Consider the following 27,883-nt stretch of genomic DNA (forward strand, 5'->3'; position numbering starts at 1 on the left):
ACTAGAGGAACTAAGAAATCCAAATATCTAGAGTTTTAAAATGTTAATTCAAACTTTAGGCAGCCTTTTAAAAAGCTGCCTTTCCAAGACTGCTAGGCAAATGGCCAACAACAACATTTTAACTGTCCAAAAATCTGACAGCTGAATAAAAATTTGAATTTTACTAGCAAATGAATTAAAAGAGAAACAGCTAAAGTGTTGCTTCTAGAAAGGGAAATGGGAGAAGATGGAGAGGGGTGAGGAGAAAGCTAGACGCAGTGGGCACTGGAGAGAGGATAGCTAACATCTATTTCCAACTCCATATTCTTAGGGAGGGCTTACAATCAGCAACAGAGGCTGCATTTACCCCAGGGTAATCAGGAAGGGCTACACATCAGGATGTCCCTTCTCTGCACCATCCCTCCCCCAACTCCCATTTACTAGTTTACCATCATATCACTGGGAGGAATAGAACTACTATTCCATAAAGTTGTTTATTTATTTTTAAATGTTTATGATATGCATGTACTATCATGATGGAAATCAAACGCATTTAAAGATGTCATTATTAAAACAATGGAATAATTCAGAAACGATTACACAGGATCCACTGGGTGGCAAGGTAATCATAACATTTCAGTGACAATATCTTAATCATAATGGAAGTGTGGGAGACCAGAATATACCTTCCCAAAATATGAAGGGTTATTGCACTGAAGGCAGTTAAGAAGAAACACAGGAGAGCTCTCTGCCCTCCCTTTATTTGCCTAAAAGCAGTAGATAGATTTACAAAGAAAATGGTATCCTGCCCCCCTCTCTACCAAAAAGAAAAAAGGTTAACCACCAAAGACAGCTTTAGACCCTTATCAGCCTAGCAACAGTACCAGAGGAATTTATATTAACAAGTTTTACTAACTTTTGTCTGCCATGCATTTGCCTTCTCCTCAAGTTGCCATCCTTTGTCTTTTCAGTTCTCTAAAAATGTACTGTTCTTTGTTGAAGGTGCTATTTCAAAACCACTTCTGGGAAAACTACTCATTCTCTGGGAATCTCCCATGTACTTGTGAAATATACATGTTAATCAATTTGTTTACTTTTCTCTTGTTAATCCATCTTTCATAATAGGGGTATGTTCCAACTAAGAACCTATTGAAAGTTATTACTCCCTTACAGTTTGTACTCAAAATTCCATATCAATCCAAATCAGTCGCCATGGGTATTAAAAGGCACTACTGATCTTGAGTAATAGCATGGGCACCTGCATAGTCAATGTAATCTAATTTCTCCCGGAAAGTTGACTTACACAATTAAAATTACCAAACCTACATTTATATTTATTTTTAAGCCCAATATATGTATTTATGGAAGTATACTATTTTAGAATTTATAAAGAATTTCATAGATTCTGGATTTATTTCACTTTCAGATTAACTGAAAACTAGACTAGAATTGCTTTGTTTTGAACACTGTAGTGCAAATTATAATTACCCAATATTCACCTCTAACTATTCTCTCCTGTAGCATAATTAATTCAAAATTATACAGGACTAAAGATGCAAAGGGAGCAAGGGTTAGGCTAATATAAAATTAACCTTAGATCATATCCTTGTCATTATACTTTTTCAGTCCTCAATATGAACTGGTTTTCTTGACAGTGACATCATTATCATTATAAAGTAGAACTAAAAGAAAAATGTCCTTCAGTCAAGGGCTCCAGTGAATCAGTTTTATAACACATCTAAATGTATACAGACTTTAAAGAAAAGAAAACACGATATAGAATCCCAAAACCAATTCCAGTCCGGTAATCCAGTTTGCCTATTTCTTTTTCCAAATTTCCCCAACAAATAAAGATTCTATCCTGTCAGCCGCCAAAGTGGCCGGCAAAGGACAAAACTGGTCATTTGACATGACGTAGAGAAGTGATTGATGATATCTCATCAGCTCCCTCCACTGCAACCATCTGGCCTGTGGATTAGACGCCATTCATACCTTGCTTCATTTACACATGTGAAGGACTCCTTGAAGAACCGAATATTAAACATCTTATTGAGAAACTCAGTGAATACATATGGGCAGGAAAAATGAGGTAACTTTTGAAGGACTTCAAAAGTTAATGTTCTATACCTCTATGATTCCTAATTTTCATGTCATGTATTTTAATGTCTGAATAAACAGCAATGTAAAACTGAGCTCATATTCATAGATTTTAGTTTCCAGTTCACTACTGACTTTAATCAAACCATTTAACCTTTCTATGTCCTTGGTTTCACCATTTCTGAAACGGATACATCTTCTTAAGACTGGAAACATGTTCTTAAGTAGGGAACAAGAAAAAAAATGCTCTGAGTGCATAGATCCACAGTGATCCCTATTAACTCTAGCTCTGCCAGCTCCTATACTTACACCTGCCTCACACCTGCGCCATTTCAGCCAGGACAGCCTTCCTCCACCTGTCCTTGGAAAATGATCACCTAATTCATTTTCTGGCCCCTAAATTACTGGATATTGAGGTGAAGGTGAAGGGAAACTGTAACAAAACTTATATGAATCTCTTTATCATTTATTAAATATAATCTAAATAATGGTGTAAAACTAAATTATTAAGTTGCATGAATGTGAACTTACAACATGCATATTTTAACTCTTACACCATAATTCTGAACCATCATCCCCAAGTACTTATGACTTTCTGTCTTGATATATAATTATTGGTGAATTTGCCTCATCTTCTGTTCTGTATCAAAAGCACATTTAGAGGAGATCTTTCTAACCAGACTCTAAATGGTACTTAATGTAGTTCCCAAGAAACAGCAAGTACTTAAAAATTACTTATAAAATGGAACCATGGAATAATATGTTTTGTTGGTAACTTAAGCTTTCGAAAAATATATACAGGAGTCCACCCTAATCCACAGGGATATGTTCCAGGACTCCCCCAGTGGATGTCTGAAACTGCAGATAGTATTGAACCCTACATATATATTTGTTTACAATGCCTTTTCCATTGTAACTGAGCACTTCTCATGAACTGTAGCTATAACTTTTACAGCCTGTGGTGCAACTGCAAAACTAGCAAGAATTTCTTTTTCCTTCTTCACAACTTCAGGGACAGAAGATTCATTTTTACCATAGATCTTAGTAATCTCAGTATCTTTCCTTAAGTCAAGAATTTTCACCTTTTCACTTGAGGAGGCACTTTACTGCTTCTCTCTGGCATATATGAATTGTCTCCATCACTACTAATGCACTCTAGAGCCATTATTAAGTAAAATATGTGTTTCTTGAATACAAAGGACTCCAATATTGCCACAGTCATCTGACAACTAGGATGGTTACTAAGTGACTAGCAGGCAGGGAGCTTAGAAAGCGTGGAGACCCTGGCTGGACAAAGTGATGAGTCATGGGCTGGGCAGGAAGGAGCAGGACAATGCAAGATTTCATCACATTACCCAAAATCGTGCAATTTAAAACTTATGAATTATTTATTTCTGGAATTTCACATTTAATATTTTCAGACCTAAAACTACAAAAAGCAAAAATTGGATGAAGGGGAACTGCTGTGTTTAATTTTTAGTGTGGGTTTTTAAAAATTATCTACCTGGTTCTTTTCCATATTTGATAACAAACATCTTTTCCCTTCATATAAGGACTATGCATATCTGTAAATTAAGCAACTTCATGATAATAACAGCTTACATTTGCATTTGTTCTTAATTTATTTCTTCCAAACAACAACATTATAAGATAAACAGAACAAGGATCACGATCTCGATTTTATAGATGGGGAAATTAGCTTAAGTTCACAAAGCTCAAAAGTGCCAGAACTGGGACCTTAATAGCATATTTAAGACTCTTCGTATTTAGGAATAGTCAACCCCAATTACTTTCTTCAACTACGAATTTGAATTTAATAAATACTGTCTCTTACAAATGTTAGTTATCCCCAGTCTCATTTATTCCTACTATCAAAGTATCTGAGGTCCTCCCCTGCTTCCTCCTCCCTGCCTTCCTTACGTTCTTTGTCCTTCCTCTTTCCTTCCTTCCTTTCTTCCTTCCACAAATATCCCAGCTCCTTTGCAGTTCACATCAAAATTTGTATTCATTTTCTTGGGCTGCCATTAAAAAAATTACACAAACTTAGTGGCTTAAAACAGAAATGTATTGCCGCACCCATTCTCAAGTCTAGAAGTCTAAAGTAAAGGTGTCAACCTTGTCATATTGCCTCTGAAATCTGTAGGGGAGAATTCTTTGTTGCCTCTTCTAGGTTCTGGCAGTCCTTGTTGTCCTCTGGCTGTTGATGCATCACTCCAATCACTGTCTCCATAGCCATATGGCTATCTTTTCATTTTTTTTCCCCTTTCTTTTTGGAGACAAGGCATCACTCTGTTGCCCAAGCTGGAGTACAGTGGTGCAATCATGGCTTACTGCAGCTTCCATCTCTCAGGCTCAAGCAAATCCTCCCACCTCAGCCTCCCAAGTAGCTAGGATTACAGGCACGCACCAGCACACCAATCTAATTTTGGTATGTGTTGTAGAGATGGGGTTTTGCCCTATTGCCCAGGCTGGTCTTGAACTCCTGAGCTCAAACAATCCACACCACTTGGCCTCCCAGAGTGCTGGGATTACAGGCATAAGTCATTGTACCTGGCCTGGCTGTCCTTTCTTATGTATCTTCCCATCGTATTTCCTCTGTGTTCTACTCCCTATAACTCAGTGCTTCTGTCATCTACCAACCCCAGGGGGTTGCCGCCACACCCTCTACCCAGATTCAATGAGAATTTAACATCTAATTCTCTATGTCTTCAACTCCACTCTATTTTTTACACCAGTCTTAGTGACTTCAACAGACTCTCGGCTCATTTAGCACCTGCCTCTTTTTACTCGCCATCTCACCACCAATAATTCTTGTTCTTCCACCCCATTGCAGCCACCATCACCCTTGGTTATAGTCTTGACTTTACCGTGATTATCACACTATCTCTAAAAGCTTTATTTCAAACATATCACTCCAATCTTTACCTCTGACAACATTCCACTTTCCAAGAATTATCTGACCTTACTGAAACCATCAATCTATGGAGCGTATCACTGGTGTTTTCAGTAGTCATCTCATTCTCCTATGCTGACGTCCCTCAGATCAGCTTCCATGATACACTATTATGACTTCTTCACAACATCCTTAATTCCCTACTCTTCTCTCACTCCAACTTTATTGCCCAAGCAAAACTAATCCACTTAAACTTATCTCTTTACATTTTCTTTGCCTGAATCCAAGCAGTTAAGAGTGGATGGAGAACAATCCACAATTATGTTCACTGCTCTCATGTTCAATTCTTGACTGCAGGTATCAAGTAGAAAACAAATACTGCCTAACAATCCTACTATACTTATTATTTTCATTATCCTACTTTCCAGAAAATCTATTCATACTTTTACCTGTTCTTCAAACTTTTATAGCCTGTTTTCCTCTCATCCTCAGTTGGTACTCCTGCCTCATACTCTTATTGAGAAAATTAAGACCATCCATCAGAAGAGGGAACTTATTTTTTGTTCCGCCACCCAATGTGCCACCTCTCTGTCTCACCACCTATTCTAAACCTTATATTATCAATCCTATTCCCTCTCACCAAAAGAATCCCTTTATACAAGTAATTATCCCCTCTATGTCTTTCAACTCTAGCTTCCCTACAGCACCTCTTCCCTTAACACACGTGCATGCTCTGTTATCCCTCTCCAGCTACTTCCCTGTTTTCTGTTCCCCTTTACAGCAAGACTTTTCTCCAGCATTTCCCAATGCCATTGTCTTACTTCCTCACATTCTATTTCCTTCTCAAACCATTTTTATTAGGCTTCTTTCCCCAATGGCTATTGTCAAGCTCACACTTTTTCAATGTTACCAAGTTAAAAGAAATCTTTATGCCCTCAACTTACCCTCCCCACAGCAGACAAGAAAGTTGTCTACATACACATCCTTCCTCCCTCCTTGGTTTCTTGGCTATCTTCTCCTCTTCTCAATGCCTAAAGTCCTCAGTTCCTTGTCGAGCTACGCTGTCTTTAAGTAATCTTACTCAGTCCCAAGACTTTAAATAACATCTTTATGTCAATAATTCCTCAATTTCTATCTCCAGCTATGGCTTCTTTACAGACGTCCAAAAGCTTACTTTCAGCTGCCTATGTGGTATCTTTACTGTGCTATCTAATAGTGATTTCAAACTGAATGCCATTACATACTATATTTGTGTCCCTCACATCTGTTACTTCTTTTTGTTTACCAAACTAAGTACAGTCCCACCTCTTTGATTTGCTTTAATTTTTCCTCAAAAGCCCCTAGCGGACTTCTTATGATCTTCTAGGTTTCAGTTCAAATGTCACCTCTACAGGAGGCCTTCTCTGACTACCAGGTAAAGAAGACCCTACTGGCCATTCTGCATCACATTTTCTTGGTTTATTTTTACAAAAGCTCATGATATTATCTGAAATTACTGTACATTAAAGAAAATTTTTTTACTGACTATTGTTCCTCCATTAGAATGCAATTTTATTGACTGCAGAATTTTTTTCTGTCTTGTTTGAAAATGTGTTTCCAACATCTAGACCAGTGCTTAGCACATTAGGAAAAAATTAATATTTTAGATTTTAAAAAAGAGAGTAAATTCCTGTGTTTTAAAGAAGACTAAAATAACATATTGTCAAGGAGATAAGTCACTGAAGTCAAAATAGGTGGTAGCCATTATAAATAATTTAATACTTAATATTAATTGCATACTTGCCACATGCTGGAACTATTAAAAAGGACCAATCTGTAGTATTTTCTTCAACCACACAACAATCCTGTAATGTAAGTATGATTTCTATCCCCACTTTTACAATGAGGAAACTGAAACATAAAATGTTTAAGTTATTTGCCAAGGTCAAAACTAGTAAGTGGCAGAGCTAGGATGTGAACATTAGCACTCTAATTCCAGAGCCTATACTCTTAACCACAAATCTATGCTGTCCTTTCACTATAATCAGAATAAATATTAATTATCTGTTACTCATTATCAATAAATATTATAAAGGACTGAGGTCATCAGTCTACTGCTGTTTCTGAATTTATCTGAGGTTTGGGGAGATTTTATCTTTCCAAAATAACATTCATTTTGTTGTGATTTTATAATACATTAGCATCTAGTTTCCTTAAAATTTGTTATACTTCTACTTTTCTTATTTGTATTCTTATTTACTTTTTTTATTTTACATTAAAATGTTGTTAAAATAATTTGTTTAAAATAAAACCCAAAATATTTTAAAATGTGGAAAAATGTTTAAAATTTACCAATATTCAAACAAATACAAGTTAAACCAATCACACAAAAGTTTCACCTAATTGTTTATTTATAAAATAACTTTTATTAACACTTGAAAGGGTATCATTTTATACATACTCATACAGCTGCTGGCAGCTATACGAATTAGTAGTACCATGTAGACATCAACTTGAAAATATTTCAAATCCTTAAAGTAGTCATACCTACCATTGATGATTCCCTTCTAGGATCCTATAATATTGTGATCTTAAGCATAAAGGATGTTTAAGTTTTGTTTCTTACTGTCCAGTCTTGGAATGAAAGCGGTGATGGGCAGTAATTTTCATGAGCTACATACAAATTTTTCTCTGCAAATGTTTTTATCTCTTTTGGAAAAGACAGAGCCTAAAGCATACCAATGTCTGGAGTTTGGGTTGCAAGTAAACTTTAGCTTTAAAATGTAGCAAAAATCAAGAGTCATTTTGGTTAGCACACTCAAGGAAGAAGTATGTTTTGCTTCATTTAATTTGTATGTGGGAGAAAAATGTGTTGAGTCAAAAGTAGTTACACTCATGGACCCTTTCTTCTCTGAGTATCAGGAAGGAAAAAAAAAGAAAATGTACACACACGTGCTAGTGCATATGCACATGCACACACATGACAACCCATACTTCAAAGTAAAGGCAGGCTAGGATAAAATAATTATTTGAGAATCTGGTCTGCCAGAGTGGTTTGTTCTTGGGGTGAGGGTGGGAAGGCTGGGATAATATAAAAGTTTCCATCACATGATGAGACAGCTGCAGTTAGTATTACATTTACTCATTCTAGATAACAACCTGAGATTTATCCATTCACGACAACAATCTGAGATTTATGAATGTTCCATCCAAGATAACAACCTGAGGCCCAACCTTACTCTTCCTTTTCTCCCAGGGCAGAAAAAATAAGGAACCATGCAGGCTGTCAAGCCATTCTCCAGAAAGAAACGCTATTAACAGCACTGAGTTAAAAGGAAGTCACATCCACATCAAAGGGAACTACATCCAGATGCCTGCCTGTTTTGTTACCTAGAATCAGTGTTAGGAAGATGAGGCAAACAGTTAAACTGGTTCCATTTCCATTTTGCCCCTTCTGTCTTTGCACCCCAAAATGGTCCGCTTTTCCTTTTTTAAAACGTATTTTTAAAGACACTAAATTCAGTTGAAGCATGCAAACAAGAAGGGCAAAGCCAAAATGCACTATATATCATTGAACCAACACTCTCAAGTGTATTTCCAGCACAATGCTTTAAGCAAATAAAAAAAAATTGTGCCGAAACACTGTTCTTAATAACTGACTACTAAAAAACAAGGTAAATGTATGATAATGAGAGAGGCTTGAATACATTTTGATATCTCCACTCACAAGGAATGTTACGCCGTGACTTAAAACTGAAGTTAATAAGAATGTGAAGAAATGCTTTTGATAGGACAAGAAAACAAATATCGAATTACATATGACTAAAAGTATTTAGGGAAAGATTAACTTGTGCACAGGAAAGAAATGTACTACATCAATATTACATGGATTACTTGAGTGGGATGACTATGTACCTTTGGGGTCATCTTTTGATTTTAGTTTTTTGTATGTTTTAAATCTTCTGTAATAATCATGAAAAATAATTTAAAAATCAAATCGGGGAAATAAAGTGTAATAAAAGTTAACACTTTTATTACACTAAGGTTACACTAAAAGTTTACAGGAATGAACATTTTGTGGTGAACGGTAACATGCGTTACCCCTAGGGATCTGTGAGGGGAACTGAATGCCTTTCATCTTTGAACTGTGGAGAAGTTTAAACTTTTACCCCAGCACTCCTCAATATTTGGCATAGAGAAATATCTGAAAGAAGTCCCTCAAAGCTCTCAGGTCACTGTGGCACAAGGAGTCAGATTAGCATAGCTTGAATTCTGGGGACCCCATTGCTTATGCCATGGTTTTCACCTACAATCATCAATCAACAAACACACTGAAGAAATTGGCATAAAGAGTCCCATCTCCTTTTTTGAATCTCTAGTCTTAATTTCTAGTTAAAGACAGCATTATTAAAAACATACAAAATGTAAATTTGTTAATTCCAGATCACCCTTACACACAACTCCAGCCATATATAGTAGGATTGAACTTTTCTTGTATTCTTAGGCAAAATTTAGATTTAGCTCGTTCATCAGATTAAAAAAGAAAAGGCAGCAAGCAGACATTAAAAAAGTTTAAAATCAGGTGAATAAGTACATCAAATTCATATAGCTGGTATAAATAGCACACTCAATCCTACCAAGTATGTAAATCGAGGAGCCAAGATCTCTGCATTTCCTTAATATGATCACACACCAGGTCACATTTCCAAACAATTTCACCATTGCCATATTTTATTTCAAACCATCCTTAAAAGACGATCAATAGCAAACTCACTGAAGATCAGAAAACTCTTCACAGTGGCTGAATGATTCCCACAACGTCAGAGAGCAAGGGATCTATGGCAAAATGCAAAATTATCCCCAGGCTTATCCTGTATCTTGGGAAATGTACTTATTTTAATTAACAAATAGTAAATATACATTCTACTATTTTGCTGGCAATTTTCACACGACCTTTTCATTAGGCATGGTAATGTTTCTATAAATTTTAACATCCTACGATTTTTCAAGTCAGTCTTAAAGAATTTCATAAAGATTAAGATCTACCTGGTGAGTCAATTCTGTGTAGGTACACTGACTTGTAAATTGGCGGATAAAGTTTTGGGAGAGAAGTAAAAGTGCTGGGGGCTTTGAGGGGTTGAGGTGGAGGAGAACCAGCAGAGAGAGGTGAGGAATAAAACACCGCGGGAGGAGGAAGTGCAGTCAGGGCTCCATCCATGATCGCCTCCTGTATAAATCAGGCCTGGAGTTGACATGTAATTTTGTGTGGGTCCCCTGAGAAGTGGCCCTCAGGGATTAATTATTGATGAAGAGATTTTTCTTCAAAGTGGCCCAGTCAAGAGTGCCTCAAGGGGACATTCATAAGTGCTTATAATATCAATTTCCAAGCACCTGGGAGGTAGGGACACAGATTCTCTTTAATTATTATGATGGAGGTAAAGTCTAGCAAAAATGCTGTTACACAGCCAAGGCAAAATTCTCAAAGAAATGAAATTATTATAGCTAGTATAAAAAGTGTAATATATGAGTCATCTCTCAGTAAGATCACACTTTACCTTTTCCTGGTGCAAAACAGGTTATCTCCAACCGTTTCCTAGGAGCTAAAAGAGTTACTTATAAGCAAATGTAGTGTGTTTAGGGTTGCTTAAAAGTTTAGAAAAAAACTGTTTTTGAAGCTAATATGTTTTCTTAGAGAGAAGATAAGTTTACTCCAGTTAGCACATGGAAATACAAGGGTATTTTAATTATGTAAGAATTTCTTTTCAGAAAAAAATTAATGTCAAATGCCTTCTACATTTCAATGAGAATGCCAAAAAATAATTTTCACCTATGCATTAGCCCTGATCTAGTCTCAAAAACACTCAGAAAAACACAGAAGAATCAATCCACATATATGTTGCAGTAAAAAAACGATAGGGGACAGCCTGGATTTGAATCTTATTAACCTATGTAATAGATGTGAATAGTCATGTATAAACAAAACCTAAGCCATATACTTCCTTTGTATCATCTGAAACTTACACCATGGGCTGGCAGTACAACAGGTACTAAAAACATATTTTTAAACAGAAATTAAATGAAATGGGTCTCTTTAAATTGATCTGAATTTCAGAAACTCCACAATCTCCCTCATAATATTGACAAATGTTAATTCAGTAACTTTTTCATAATAGATATATGCAACATTTATGAATCTATAACGCACCTCTTTCATAATTCTTTTAACTTCATTGACTCCTCCCTTTCTCACAGATTCTAAAAGACTTCAATACCACTAGTTGATTACTAGAGTAAAAACAAATTCTTGCCAATTGATGTTTATATAATGTACATGATAGACGCAGTAATAACATTTAAAATAAGTGTAACCAATTTAAAAAGCATATATTTATGTGACAAATGCTGTCTGAAGCATTTTGTGTATGTGACTCCAATTAATCCTTATAGCTATTGCATGAAATACATAGGATTAAATTCAATTCACGGAAGAAGAAATGACAGTCCAAGAAAGAAGCTGACTACAGTCACACAAATAAAATAAAATAGTGCCAGGATTTTAACCCAGGTCTGTTTAAATACAATGTTTTCTTTTTGTACTAACCATGAAAGGAAGCTTGATTTGGGGAAATACAAAATAAATAACTTCATACAAAAAGTACTTAATTCCTCAATACATATAAATATATGTGTATTATTTTATAAATATATTATATAAATATATTATATAAATATATATGTATTGAGGAATTAAAACATCTGCATTTAAACTCAACATATAAATATGTATTCATGGTGAACTGGCTAAAAGTTATAGGTTGAGTTTGAATGCAGATGTTTCATATGTACTAGTGTAACATTTTAATTAAAAGCAATGGAAGCAGTAATAATTATAAACCACAGGAAGGACATAATCCTATTAAGAGTTATCTCAGTAGTATAATTGGCTCCAGGATATCAGTGAGCACCCACACGATTGATATTTGAGGCCAAAAACACCTTCTGTCTTGATATGGAGGATTATGAGCAAATGAAGTCCAGAAGGTAAATATGTCACAATTTAAAATCAAAGTCCCAATTATAGATAAAGGTGTAATCTTACAATGCCTTATTAAATATTTTTAATTAAGGTGGAATATAAACAAAATAAAATTTTCTTTACAGTTTTAAGGACTGAAGGGCTCTGCAACATATTTGTTATACATTCATACAGCTGAGAGGCAGAAAAATAAATTGGCCAATCCTACTTTTTGATCTCCTCTTTAGCTGTATTGAAGCCTGGATTATATCAAATCTCATCTGATTTTCTTTGTCATGATATTTTATGACAATCTTTCTTCAGTCTCATTGTCTTTTATTTTTAGTGTTCCAAACTATTACTTACATTTATGCTAATTATTAGAATTCTCCCACAGTGATCAGACATCTTTATTTTACTGGGGTTCCAGCTTTCATCCCTTGTGTTGTTGTCAGTTTATACAGAGTTTAGTAAGATGCTATATTCAAATAGTTAAAGAAAGGTATGATTGCTTAAAGATATTCCATAACTGAATCAGTATTTTGACTCTAGATCTTCTTAGTGTCCTTATCAATTCCTTCCTGTTAATATTCATCTTTTTTTATTATTATACTTTAAGTTTTAGGGTACATGTGTACGACGTGCCCGTTAGTTACATATATATATACATGTGCCATGTTGGTGTGCTGCACCCAGTAACTCGTCATTTAACATTAGGTATATCTCCAAATGCTATCCCTCCCCCCAACCCCACAACAGGCCTCAGTGTGTGATGTTCCCCTTCCTGTGTCCACCTGTTCTCATTGTTCAATTCCCACCTATGAGTGAGAACATGCGGTGTTTGGTTTTTTGTCCTTGCGATAGTTTGCTAAGAATGATGGTTTCCAGCTTCATCCATGTCCCTACAAAGGATATGAACTCATCATCTTTTTAAAAGTGAATTTTTCTTCTAGAATGTAACAAAGGAGGCTACTAAATTCCAGCACACTTTACAATTAAGCAATCAGTCAACACCATTTGCTATCATTAAGGTTAAGCAGATCCAATCTAAAAATCACCCTCCATCAGGATCCATCATTAGTCATTAATCTCCCAGATTTTAATTAAACTACCAAAACTATTCATCTGAATTCATATGCAAAGGATAGAATTTTTCTTTAAACTGCCCAGAACTTTGGTGGGCCAAGCTGAAAGGTTCGCTTCAGCCCAAGAGTAAAAGGCCAGCCCAGGGAATATACTGAGACCCCCATCTCTATTTTAAAAAACTGCACTGAAACACGTATCAACACACTCAACTACAGAAATATGCAGTACCTTAAAACTACAGGAAGCTACCATTAGAATCAGTGACTCCTGAAATCAGATAATCAGACACATTTCTACTATCCAGCTAAACTCCTTAGAAAGGAGAAACACTTTAAAGTAAAACTATGGCCCACAAAACAGCTTAAAGTAGGAAGTACAAACATGTTTTCAACAACTCTAACTCTCAAAATAGGTTTAAAAAGCTAAAGCTTTAAAAGTCTTAATTTATTTAAGAATACATTTCCAAAAGATCTGCAGTGCCCAATCAATAAAAGGAAGAAGAAAAGAAATGACTGTTACTTACACATTCAGTAAAAATATATCCATTTAAATAAATAAACAACTCATGGCTTTCTATAAAGTGGAATCTTTATTATCTTTTTTGGATCCATGATTCTCCTTCCTCCCCAGCAGCAAAGGCAACTATGATAAAAGATGTACTGAAAATTTTTTTGCCAGCTCTGCCAATTCATAACCCATGACTTTCCTTGTTTCAAAATTTGTAAAGTCCACTTTCTCCAAGTCTTTCCCATTATGCTTCTATTTTCCAAATTCGCTATTTTTAATCACATTTTCCTAATTCATCATACAGAAAATTCCCAATTACCTTTTCAAATGAATAGAAGTCATAGTATCAGTAATTCAGAAATCATTTCTGTTTGACTCAAAATGCATTTGATTTTGTGGACAATGGACTAAAATCCCTTTTTCATTCAGGGTAAATGTGAATTAAGTTTATAACCCTTTAACATTCACTAACTGATAATTCAAGGAATGGGCCTTGTGATTGTGACTGTGGTAGCAGTACAGTAACAGATAGCAACTTGGTTTGGCTATAAATATTTATCAAAAGTACTAGTATTCGAATAGTTAAAAGCTTGCTGCAGCTGCATACATTTTCGTTTAGATATATGTACTTTCAAAGTCTATTCTCATTATCCTTGCCAGTGGAGGGGAACAAGGTCTTGAACAAAAGAGAACTCTTTGAAAATAATTCTCATTTCCTTTCAAATGTGCAGATATTCACAATATACTGGCTGTAAATTCAATCTAAATGAAGAAGTGCTGTTAAGTTACTGCTGAGGCCTGGGAAAGTGACCAATGTCCAATACTAACCTTCTTTGAAATCATCCCAGCAGAGTTTGTATTAAAGTCATCGTTGACAAAATTCAGACTGTATCCAAACAGTAAACTCACAAAGCAAAATAACTTCTAAAAGCATATAACTACTATTAATGGACTTTAAAATGCTAATCATTTCATTGGAAGTGATTTTCCTGAGAATAATATATATTTTTCTGTTATCTTTATTTTTTAACATTTTTGTCCTTTTTCCCAACAAGATGCTGTCAACTTGTGACATTTGTTTATTATCCTTAGCAGATTTTCCATGTGCAATTCAGAGAGGCTAACTTGCCCAAACACACAGCTTAAAGTTAGACCTCAATCAAAGGCAGCTGGTTTCAGAAGCCAGGCTCTGAACCACATTAATATATCTGAAAAGAACTTGATTTCTCATGCAACTTCTATGATTACAACAACAATTCTGAGTAGATGAGCTAGGTCCTATTACCAAGTGACACATCCTTTCCTTGCCTGTCTCCTAGCCTAGGGATATTCCAGCTATGGAGTTTGGTGATCTGATTGTTTTCCACGTTCCTAACCCTCAAATCCTGATGTGATATTGGATTCAGACTAGAAATTATGAAGCAGGCACACAAAGCACCTTTATATATACCTCAATAACTTCTCCCCCAGAAACAAAGATATTTCTTGGCTGTTTCACTGAAACCTGAGGTTCTGTAGTTAGCTCATAGGGAAAAGTCAGTTACTATTAGAGTAGGTTGTTATCATCAACTTCTGTTATTTTAACAATTGTCAAGCAGTTTTCACATTTATCAATGTGTTCTTATCACATTCATTAACTGCTTCATACCAATATTTTTTAAATATTACTTGCTTATCCATGTATTTGAAGCTAAAACAATGATCACAATCAGATCAATCTCTAGACAATGGTTGTAATGAATTTGTTCAAGAAAAGCATTCAAATTTGATGGAAAACTGAGCCTTTATAATTCATTCTAATTCTTCAACACAAAAAGGAACTTTGGTAAATCAATAGGATCAACTGAGGCATTGATGCTTGAATGTGCTCCCCTAGGCTTAATGTATTTTTCCTCACTGCATTATATTTTAATGATTAATTTCATGTTCTTTCATGGTATTTTAGCTCATGAATCACGGGTATTACTTTGAGGGAAAAGTAAGGTGCTGTGAGTGATGAAAGATGTTACTGATTAAAGTGTTGCACATATGAACTACTTAAGAGCTGAAGGTGTTTGAACACCAGCAATCTAGATTAAAAGTAATATTAGGCAAACTGGCCATATAGACTAAGTTTGAATTGAGTGGAGGGAGTGGAAAGGATGGGCTTCTTAAATGTTCTTAGTTGAAACAATACATGAAATCAAGCTTGGCATTCAATATTTCACTGGCATCTTTCTCCTCAGTAGAATGTAAGAACTGATTTCAAAGACAACTGCAGAGAAAGAAATCAGTTAAGCAGATAACACACCATTCTGAAATTAAAGAGCCAAAAGCCACCCATCCTAAGACAACTCTGACATCTGAAATCAATACTGCCTTAATACTGTCAGAAGCTTGTTTTTTGACCTAGTAAATAAAATTTTAAAAAAAGTTAAGTCAAAGTCACAAGGACCAAAAAGGAATAGACTACCCTAAATGAAATATAGAAAAAGACAAGTATCTCTTATCCTGCACACAGATGAACAAATATTTGTTAAATATATCATATTGCTCAATATCAAAAAGTCAACTCTCCATAACAGAAACCAAAAGTAAACTAACCAGAGATGTCCACATAATACACTTTGGCTCTTGTTACTAAAATGATTTTTCAAATCAAGTTATGGAGCCTGGAGAAAACAGGACTACCTCCTCCCAGAATATAAAGTTTCTTCAATTACAGAGGCAAAATGTGGCAAAAGCAGCTATTTTGCAAACAGGTGGTTTGCAAAACTTTTACTTAAACCGCCAAAAGGACCGACGAAAGGAAAATTTTGTTATTTCTAAAGAAAACACACACACACATAATTTTCTACCAGAGTAGAAGACTCAAATAAAGAAAAGCCCCAAACAAAACAGAAAACTAAAAAGCAGTTTGTCTTAGCTCAAAAGTGCTGACCTAGGTTTAGTATGTGTAAACTCACTGTTTATAATTAAATCCTTTTCATCCCATATATTAAGATACTAGAGAGAAAGGAAATCCCATGTCGTTTCAGGTAGGACCTTATTTACAGAAAAAAAAAAAAAAAAAAAGATTTTTTTTTTTTTTTTAACAGAAACGGAGTGCAAGAGGGAATCAAAAACCGTTGAGAGGAGAGAAAAATACAGTTTGTTTTTCTGAGGGCACTGCATTTTTCATGTTCTGAATACTTCGTTCCATTCTCTCCATGTTAAATTATTTCATAAACTATACTATGGCTAGAGGAGACTGCTACAGCTGACACACAGATGTTTTATTTCTATACTTCACCTTTGCAAATAGCAGGATTCAGCTATTGGAGATGGGGGCAGTGGAGAGGGGTCCAGAAACGACATACAGGAGGTGAAGGGGTAGAATGTGTGGGAAATGGGCGCTCCTACCCCTAGAGTCCACCTCTCTGGAACTCCAGTGTTTCTTCAGTCACTGACATTCAGAGCAGGACAAGACAGGCTTCCTGAAATCTCCTCTGAAGTAAACAGGTCCCGACGCAAAGGGTAACCCCTCCAGTTGCGGAAAAGTCCTCCCCTCCGCTCCCCGCCTGCCCACGCGGGTCTCTGGCTCCGCGCTCCTCCGCCTCCCCCGCATATCTCCCACGGGGGAAACTTTCCCGCGTCTCTCACTCTCCGGGGCGCGGGGGCCGCGGGGGCCTCCCCGGCACCTACCAGCAGAGCACCCCCCACCACCCCGCCACCACACGAGCCGGCGCGAAGTCCGTACCTCGATGTCCGCCGAGTCCTTACTGAGCACAGGGGCCATGGCAGTGCCTACAGTCTCGAGTCTACCAGTGACAGACCCTCCTTGCGTCCTCAAGCTCCAGCCAGAGAGCCAAGTGACAGCAGCCGGAGTGCGAGTGGAAAACAGGCAGACGAGGGCCGGCGGCGCGGGGGCGGAGCGGGCGCAGGGCGGCAACGCCCCCGGGGCGGGGCTGCGCTCTGGGTCCTGCGGCTCCCGCGCCAGGCACAGCAGCCGCAGCCCGGCCTCCCGCGTTCAGCCCGCTCCGTGTCCCAGCCTGCAAGCTTGTTTTCCTTCTGCAAGCGGAAGGGAGGGAGGGAGTAGAGCACCCGCTCTGGGGACTGGCCTTTACTCTCTAAACTGCTAAAAACTGAGCTAGGCAGGCGGGGCCAGATAGGAGGGATCCCCGGGATTAAAGGTAAACGCTGTCAGCGCTCCAAGCAACAACTTGCACTTTTTCTTTTCTTCCACACAAACCCCGCGAGATGTAGATACATTGTTTGAGGGGCAACTGCTTTTTCAGGAACTCCTCAAGGATGAAATAGTAGATGTTCCTCCATCTATCCACCAAGTAGGTGGACGGGGTTTGAGCTGCAGTGGAGGATACCAGAGCACCGGTCTTCTGAGAGTTCACAGCCCCTGCGGGGAGGGGAGGGAGGCGAGCAAAAACATCCACAGCCCGCAGCAGCATACAGGAAGTGCTGCAGGTGGGACATTATCAAGGTTGTCTTTTTGCAGGAAAGCCTCATTTTAATGGTTATTTTTAAAAATATTTTTTATTCTAAAATGTGAAACTCTTTTGAAAAGTTGCTCTTCGTTTTTGCTCTAGAGCTTGCTGAGGAGAAGGGAGAGATTTTCTGTAGAGTTGGTCCCAATCCAGAAAACATTCACCTCGTTTTTTGAGGATATGTGTACTCCAGACCTCTCTCCTTTTCTCCCCGCCCCATCCCCCCACCCCCACCCCTGTTAGATGCATCCCACCTCTTTTCTACCATAACACTTTCTACTTCTGTTAGGACATTTGTGGCACTCCTTCATGCACTTGGCTAGATAGTGACACCTTGGAGTCAAGTATTTCTCCCTTATCGTTTTTTTTATTAGTCCATTCATCGTTTTATTCAACAAATATGTTTATTGAGCATTTTCAATATGCCAGACACAGACACTGTGCTAGGTTCTCCGGATATAGTCTTCAAGAATACACATCAATCTCATGGAGATTATACTCAAAATAAGCAAGTAAGCAAAATGTGATGCCTGCTTGTAAGATAAAAGAAGAATAGGACAGAATAACTAGGGTATGGGTACCTCGAGTGGTTGAGAAGTCTTCTCTGAACAAACCATCAGATTACCTTCCAGAACCTGGAACTTACTAAAAGACAGATACATTTTTCTTGAATCAAATATTAAGAGACACTAGAAAATGGAAACCTTAGAATCATCTTTGACTCCTTTATCCTTATTGCCTCATTTAATCTATGCCCAAACTCTCAGGAGTCAACCTCCTAAATAGATTTTGAATCATTCATTTCTCCATTTTGCTGCATCCACCATGGTCCAAACTACTGGTATTCTAGCTTCTATTCTTACCTCATCTCCACACCAGATTGAGCTTTAAAAAGTATTAACTGGCTCATGCCATACAAAGATACATCCACACACCCAGGTACCCATGGTATAAATCCTTCAATAGTCCATTGCAGTCAGAATATAATACAAACTCCCTAGTAACCTCTGAATGACCTGCTCTACTCTGCTTCTCCGCCACTCTTGCCCTGACTCATTATATTCCAACCACAAGGTAATCTTCTCATCCTCCATCCACTTCTCTACCTTTGCACATTGCCCTCCACTTGGAGCTCTTCTTCCCCTTCTACTCATCATTTAGGTCTCACTGAAACCTTTATGATCCATCCCCATTACCAACAAAGTTACACCCACTGTCTTTTTCATTCTATTTCATCTTCATAAACTTCTAAAATGTTGTTTAAATATTTATTTGAATGTGACTTATTTAATATATGTCTTCTATTTAGAGAGGAAGCTCCAGGAAGAGGGAGCACATGTCTACTTTTGTTGTTTACTGGATACTCAGTTCCTAGCTCAGGACTGAAACATAAGAGACCAAGAACACTTGGTGATTGAATGAACAGAGTACATTCGTTTATACACTGAGCAGTTCATTTTAGAAACTTTAGTTTCGCTGCATCACGTATTCTCATTGTCCTACTTACTGCTGAGAAATAGGTCACAATATCTATCAATGAATTTGTAGTTAAAATGGGTCAAAATAACTATTTATCTTTTCATGGAGTAATGTTCCAAAGTCAGATGTTCCTGCATCTCCCTACAACCACACCTTACCTACTTACTCTAGATCCTCTTGGAAATATAGATAGATAGATACATCTATCTATATCTATTTATCTATCAATCTATATATATAAACACCCAAATACATACATACAGATACACACATATGTATATATTGAGAAAAGATATATACACATAAACATATAAATTTACAAATATAATATATATAATTATAATACATATGATTTCTTCTCCAATTTAATCAGTCAGGTTCAATGTTCAATTTCTTAACCTACAGGGATACAGGCTTATTGCTCTTTCAGGTTACACTTTAACATACATCTTATCAGTTAGCAATTGATAGTTAAATTATGTGTACAAGAATCCAAGTTATCTTTAAGAGTTATACAGTGTATTTTCATATTCATTTTGTTATTGTACTTCTCCTAAACAACCATAGAGGATAAGTCCAAAATATGCTGGTTTTCCAAAGATAAGAGTTTCATCGGTGATAGTCAATAATCAAATATAAAATTTAAATGCTATTTACCACCCCCCCAACTTCATCAAACAGATGTATCCTGTTCTGACATATTAATTAAGGCATCTAATCACATTGCTCACATGCCACACCTATGCTCTGTGATCAGTGATTGAATCTAATATTTTAAATTCATTGAAATTGCACATTAAACACAGTTGTACCTGTAAATAATGCAAGCTGTTTAAAGCTTTTACTGCAAATGCATTTGCACCACACTTTTTAAAAGTTGTAAATTATGATGGCGTTTGTCAAGCTGTCCCTCCATCTGGAAGCACAGTGAAATATCAGGTGTTCCACATTAATTTTTTGTAGGCTTTGGAGAGACAGCTTATGTTTGAACCTAATAGTTTACAGTACATAAATGAATATTATTACTACCAAAGTCAGAAGTAGGGCTTATGAGTCATCTTTAATTTCACATCTAAAAAGTTATTCAATATTACAAATTTAGAAACACAATAAAAATTCAGATTTCCATATGCCTTTATTTCTCTTTGCAGTCTAGCATTAAGAAATTTTTTTTGGTTGGGGACACGTCTTTGAAAATGATTTCCTCCCGAAAAGTCAGAGGCTGAATGATCATGAGATGCATTTTTTCCACTGTCTGATTTTCAAGGGCCAAATTAACTCCTACCCATATTGACCAGTAGTAGGATAATGATTAAAGATCAGTTAGGCCCAAATATTTCTAGCATTCCTGTTAAAAAGACCATAAGGAATACGTTGGTTCATATTTCATGGAACAAACAGTATAATGTGCTCAACTACATGTCTATCATATTGTATATATTGATATGCAGTATATCAGCATGTACTATGTAAATGCCATAAAAAGCACAGATAACACAGAGAAACTACAAACCTCTCCCATAAATTTATTTAGCAATTATTTATTGAGTGCAATTGTTTAAGACACTGTGATAAGCATTAGTGCCATCTCACTGGACAATAGAGACATTGTCTCTGTTACCACAAACCTTTAGCCACTAACTGAAAAACAAAAATTGCCGCTTAGTGATTTTAAATGGGTGGTTTAACTGAATGGATTACTATGAGAGTCAGATGTCAAAATGTATGCAATAGTATTTTGTAAATTGAACAGTGTCATATAAATTAAATATTACAAATTTAAAGATATAATCTTTCAATGCCCACGTTCCCACGTTCTAGAAAAATGCCATTAATGCATGATTGCCTATGAAAGATTTTGGGTAAAATGCAGTGTAAGTGGAAAGTTTATAGACTTATCTAAATTAAAGTGGGGGGAAAACATCCTTTAGAATGAATGTCCCCTGAAATAATTTGCCTCACTACTTAGAGGTCTTTTCCTTGGCCTTGTTGGTTTCCTCTCACCATCAAATATTGTCATAATTCCAAGAACTGGCATTTAAAGTGGTTTCTTGTTTTATTGCTGGAATTTTATTGTTTTATAATTTCTAGTTCATTTACATTTGAGCAAGTTCTTCATATCCTTGCCTTAAAGTATGTATTTTCCCTTTTGGTTATCTGTAGCAGATGTTATGATGTGCTTCACAGATCACCACCCATCCCCCAACCCATTCAAAACTGAGGCACTCATTCTCTCTAGCTCCTGGGAGTGTTAGTGGTTGACAGCTGTCTGCTGAGTCCCTCTCTGGAAATTGCCCCTGGCTAAGAGAGCCATCTCACTCAAAGTTCAGGCCCTTTCCTGGGGTAGCAGATATCCAATGACAGTTGATGTGGGAATTTAAAGGCTGGGCCCTTGCCTCAATTCAAGACACCTTTTAGGGGCCATCCCACCTTCAGAGGTCCCTCAAGGGATTAGCTGGGACATATGTTGGGACTTCTGTAGAGTTCAGCTTCTCCCTTTGCCCATCCTGCTTCATTTCCTTGTTCTCACTGGGCCTCATCCAGACAGCACTGAATAATGAATATACTTCCTGCACACACATTTCTATTGCAAAGTCTGCTTCCTAGTGAATCTAAGCTGCATTGTTACCTCTGTATGTTAATTAACAAATAGTCTATACTGCATGTAAAATGTACATGCTTAATTATCATCATGCCTGGACATAAAAATTAACTCATATTTTTAAATCTCATCATTTATTTCATTGTTCTGAGGTATTTCTGCATTTGTTCATTCATTCTTATCACTGATAATTATGTGCCGAACACATGCTAGGTTCAGTGAAAAACACTAGAGGTACCATGATGAGCAAAATAAAAGTGAACTCTTATTCTCCTGCGCTATGCAGATGAGTTAGGGAGATGGACATTTGCAAAATAATCACACAAAAATATATTTACGGCAAATAACAACATCAATGAAAAACAAAAGGCTGTTATAGTGGAGGGCCCTGAGAAGTCAATGGAGTCCTTGAGGTAATGACCTTACTGCTGAGACCTAAAGGACAATGTAACAGTTAAAAAGGCAAAAGGAGGTTATTAAAAGACTTCCGGGAAAGGAGAGCAAAGTGTAAAAGCTCCAGGGTCAGAGATATACTGAAAACAGGGAAAGAAGGCCCTGTTGGCTGGAGTTTAAGCAACTAGTGGGAGAGTGACCCAGGGTGAAGCTGCAAGATAAGCATGCCATGTTTTGTTTAGTCTTTGTTTAGGGTTTTGAACTTTATTCTATAAGAAATGGGAAGCCATGGAAGTTTTTTAAAGCAGAAGAATGGTATGATCAAATGTGTATTTTGAAGTATTACTCTGATTGCAATGTATGTGTAATTGCATATTCATAGACTCACTTGGTTGAATGTGTGAAAATCAACCAAGGCAAGTGATTTCTGGAGATGGGCTCAGTCATTTCCTGTGCATGCTAGCCTGGGTGATAATCATAAGTGCCATTAGAAACCAAAATAGTGCATTTCTGCCATATATTAACACCATTGCTATTTAGCATGTTGTGGCACTTAAAAGGCAGATCTCTGTTTTTAATCGGAGGCCAGAAAGAAAAACCTACACTTCAGAAGGATTTCCGTCTCTCAGTCAATGTCTCTCGTCCTATTTTCCTACATAAAATTATAATCATCAATTTTTAATCATCTGAATAATGAACGATGTGCTGTTCTTGTTCTGCAGTTTGTTTTCGTGATTTCCACTACCCTTACCCCTACACTACCCCTACACTGTAAGATCCTTGATAATTTTTAGTGGGTCTTATCTTTTTGTCCTCCATGCCTAACATAGTACCTAGTACATAGCAGGTAAATAAATATTATGAAAAACTATCCTATTTTTATCTTAAAACTTCATTGCAGATCATTATTTAGCATTACTCTTTTTCAACGTGACAGAGACTATGGAAAGCCTAAGGGGAAAAGATTTCTAGTGATTTACAAACAGATAAAGGGCATCAATGGCCAACTCACAAAAAAGGGAATACAAGCAGTTAATGAAAATGTGAAAATTGAGTCAACCCAATCAGTAATCAAAGCAATGTCAAAAAATTATAATGACATAGAGTTTTTCACACATCAAACTGGCAAAGATTTTTTAAGGAAATGAGGGTGTAATAAAATTAACAGGTTCATAAGATTTCATAATGAGTAAAAACTTAGTATAGTATATAGGCAGGGCAGTTGAGCAATACATAGCTTTCTTAGTCTATTTGGTTGCTATAACAAAATACCATGAAGTGGTTAGCTTATAAACAGCAGACATTTACTGCTCCAAATTCTGGAGGTTGGGAAGTCCAAGATTAAAACATTGGCAAATTTGGTGTCTGTTGAGCACCCCGCCCCCCAGTTCATGGATGATGCCTTCTCGCTGTGTCCTCAGATGGCAGAAGGGACAATGCAGCTCTCCAGGTTGCTTTAATAAGGGCACTAATCCCATTTATGAAAGTTCTGCCCTCATGATCTAATCACCCCTCAAAGGGCCCACCTCATAATATCCTCACATTGGTGATTAGGTTTTAACATGTAAATTTTGGAAGGACACAAACATTCAAACCAGAGCAGTAGCCAAACGGTAAATATGTGCATTCTCTGAGTCATCAACTTTATTTCTGATTTTTTTAAGAAAACAATATTCTTTTTGCAAGATGTATCCAAAAATGTGTTCATTCTGAAGTTGTTCATACAAAAGTAAAACAATATATATGCCCTATAACAGGTGACTGATTGATAACTGATTATTGATAACTGACATTGGCCTGGCATGGTGGCTCATACCTGTAATTCAGGCACTTTGGGAGGCCAAGGCAGGCAGATCATGAGGTCAAGAGATCAAGACCATCCTGGCCAACAGGGTAAAACCCTCTCTCTACTAAAAATACAAAAATTAGCTGGGCGTGGTGCTGCATGCCTGTAGTCTCAGCTACTCGGGAGGCTGAGGCAGGAGAATTGCTTAAACCCCGGAGGTGGAGGTTACAGTGAGCCGAGATTGTGCCACTCCACTCCAGCCTGGCAACAAAGCGAGACTCCATCTCAATAAAAAATAAATAAATAACTGACATTAATCTGGTGAATTCATAATTCAACTTTATGCAGGCATTAGAAATGATGTAGAAGAATATTAACAGAAAAAAATGGGCAATTATATATATAAATATATATAAAGAATATATATCAATAAATCAAATAACATGATATAAGATCTAAATATTCATGGACAAGTAACAAACACATATTAGTTAATTATACAAAAAAGTAAAAGTTATTTTACAAGCTCCGTTGCACTATGAGCAGATAGACCAATACACAAACCTTTTATAAATGTGTGTTTGTGCATGCAGGGTAAAAACCTCATTACTCCCACCCTAGACACATATTAGGTATTCTGTAATTTTTTTATATGAAGTATTTTATATGAAAAGCTGAATACCAAATTTGTCTATATTCTATAGTCCATTATTAGCAAAATAATTATCATCAGTCTGGGGCAAATTATTTTTAAGAGTTATAGAAATTGGCAACTGCTTAAGCTTTATCTAACTAGGCAAAATAATCTAAATATGTGGAGAATGTCCTATTATAAGATAGTTGTTTGAATGTTTTGATTTATTTAATCTATGAAGCAGCAATCCTGTCAGTCTCTCCCTCCAAACCCATCACGTCTTCCCATTTCACTCAGTAGGAAAATTGTACAATGGCCTGCAAGTCATGTATGTATATATCTAGCTTTTTGTTTCTTCTCGCCTTCTCATTCCTGCTATTCTTATTTACTCCAGCTCCACCCACAGAGATTTTTCCACTCGCTCTTCCCTCGGTCTGCATTGATATTCCATACTAGGTATTTCAACAGATAGCCCTTCATCAGCTTCAAGCATTTGCATAATGACCACCTTCTCAGTAAGGTCTTCTCGAATACCATATTTAAAATTGCAGCTCACATTTCTCACATACACTATCCCCCTTTTCCTATTTTATTTTTCTCCCTAGCAATAGAATACAAATGACATTCTATTTGTTTTAATGATGTGTGCGCTCATTGCCTGCCTTCTCCTAATAGAATGTAAGTTCCCTGAGGCTGTTTTGTTCACTGCTGTATCATCAGTGTCTGAACCAGTGCCTAGCATATTGTAGATGCTCAATAAATGTTTTTGAAAAAACTCATGAAACAGATTGTAGGTTATAGTCTCTTTTCATACTTATGTATTAGCATTTAATATTCTACATTTATGTGTCTGTCTCATCCACCAGACAGAGCTGTTCAAGGGCAAGGACTACATCTTATTAATCTTTGAATCACTCAGTTTAGACAGTGTCTGGATTTAAGTAGATGTGCTCTAAATATATGTTGACTGAACAAGCAAATGGAATAAAAATCAACATGTTTGTGTACTTTCCCCAAAGCACCCACCTCAGTGCATCTTTAGGTATTCAAAAATTGAAATTTATCATGTATGTCAATCAGAGAAACTCTAAGCTAAGAGCTTGCTCTGAAACACATTTCTCATTCTTCTTGTCTTAACTCACTTGATAATATTTGATAAATACAGTCATTCGTGCAAAGGACCTTGGTATTTCCAATAAATTTGAAAATATTTCCCATTTCCTTGTATCTTTCAACACATTCAAATAGTTTAATTTGTTTTGTTGTTTTAAATATTCTGAGCAGTTTCTTCTCCATTTATTAAAAATTTTATTAAATATTAAAGAATATTCACATCTTATTTGCAGAATTTAAGGGAAAGATTATTTGGTACTTTGTATCTTAAACAGAATAACCATTCTGAAAGTATTTTGACAATCTTTTGGAAGAACTGATGTATTACGTGTTTATGCCATTGTATGTGTTGTGTATATATAGATATATACATGTATGTGTGTATGTATATTTTAAATCATTCATCATACTTTTTCCAATTGTTGCTTAAAATGAGTCATCACTAAATTCATTAATTCAACTATCTTGTTTTAGGCTTCAGTGAAAAGAGCTTATAGATTTTTCCTTTTTTAATTTATTTTTCTTTTCTGGGGGTTGGTGTTGCGGGGTGCTGATTACTATCACTCTTCCAAGTAGCACAAATACATTTCACAACGTGAACTTTGATAAATGTCCAAATGGATTTTAAAACTAAGCAAATTGAACTGCTTTTTGAGTCCCATAATTTATTCCAGCCATCTGTGTCACACACACACGTTTGTTTCTTAAAGGCTTTATAAATTTTTTTATTTTTTTGCCCATCTTCCAAACCAGCAGCACCTTAGGATATAACAGCATTAACATATTTCAGGATTGACTTTGACCCCCTGAAAAATATAATACATCTTTCCATTGAGAAACATTTTTCAACTTAACTATTTTCAATTTGGAGATTAAAAAGTGTAGAACCAAAAACATTCTTTTGGCATGATACTTTCTATTTAAAGGCCACCAAATGTTTCTTTCTGAGAGATTGTATTGAGTGGTTAGGATCTTGGCATCCACTATTGTTCTAGGGAAAGATTTTCCTGGCCCACACTTGTTGTTCCTGGATAATGAATGACTAGAGTATATGGACAGAGCCACCTTCCCATCTGTACTAGCTTTAACTACCATTGATTGCTGTGTTGCATCCTCTGTTGAACCATGCATGCTTAATCATTAATTTTACTTAGAGCTAATAAAAATAGCTGACTTTATTGATCATCTACTGTATGCCCAGGACATTACACATAATCTTTGATTTAATTACCACAATAATCTGAATTTAAAAATATAGAAACTGACACTTATGTATTTTATTGGAGTTTCTGATACCTAATTTCTTTCTTGGAGGTGGTAGGTAGGAGTTATTGAAACACCACCACAATATCGTGAATTTTATTTATTTTAAATGCAGTATACTTTATAAAGAACTTTTTTTGGTTTTATAAACATCCAAATGGATTTTATTTTGGTTTTATTCATGGAACTAACATTTAGAGTTCCTATTTTGCTAAGCAATTTATTAGACTTTGTATATTAATTATCATATGGTTAAGAAAATCGAGGCTTCACAATGTTAATGCTGTATCTTCACAAGGCTAATGGGTGGCAGATCTTGGATTCTTGCCCAGGACTCCTTCACTCAATACCTTCTATTTTACATGTGTGCCTTGAAATAGAGTAATGTGTTCCCTTACAGAATTTTTCTATTTTGCTGTTCTGTTCTATTCTAGTCTAATCTGTGACCTATAAGAATCCTCATTAAAGAATGATAATATCTATTTCATGGTTTTTCCTTGTTACAGTAAGAAACAAACATATGTATATACCTATTATATATGACTAAATAGATTACATATATCATCCACATCCTAAATAAATATGTATAGTTGTAGT

General features: G+C 36.2%; 1 protein-coding gene across 3 annotated transcripts in view; it reads right to left on the reverse strand.

Moving 5' to 3' along the window:
- Positions 1-27,883, reverse strand: part of DPYD (dihydropyrimidine dehydrogenase) — an 858,879-nt gene that overhangs the window by 825,865 nt on the left and 5,131 nt on the right. Inside the window, exon 1 of one of the 3 annotated variants that reach the window (XM_063624340.1) lies at positions 17,275-17,448. The exons of 1 other annotated variant lie outside the window; for it this stretch is intronic. In XM_063624340.1, the coding sequence (XP_063480410.1) occupies positions 17,275-17,313 (39 nt within the window). In that variant the 5' untranslated portion in view covers positions 17,314-17,448. Of the gene's footprint in view, positions 1-17,274; positions 17,451-27,883 lie in introns of those variants that run through there. One more of the 3 variants, XM_063624343.1, reaches the window with a different exon arrangement.

This window comes from Symphalangus syndactylus, chromosome 12 (genome assembly GCF_028878055.3).
Source record: "Symphalangus syndactylus isolate Jambi chromosome 12, NHGRI_mSymSyn1-v2.1_pri, whole genome shotgun sequence".
Lineage (NCBI taxonomy): Eukaryota > Metazoa > Chordata > Mammalia > Primates > Hylobatidae > Symphalangus > Symphalangus syndactylus.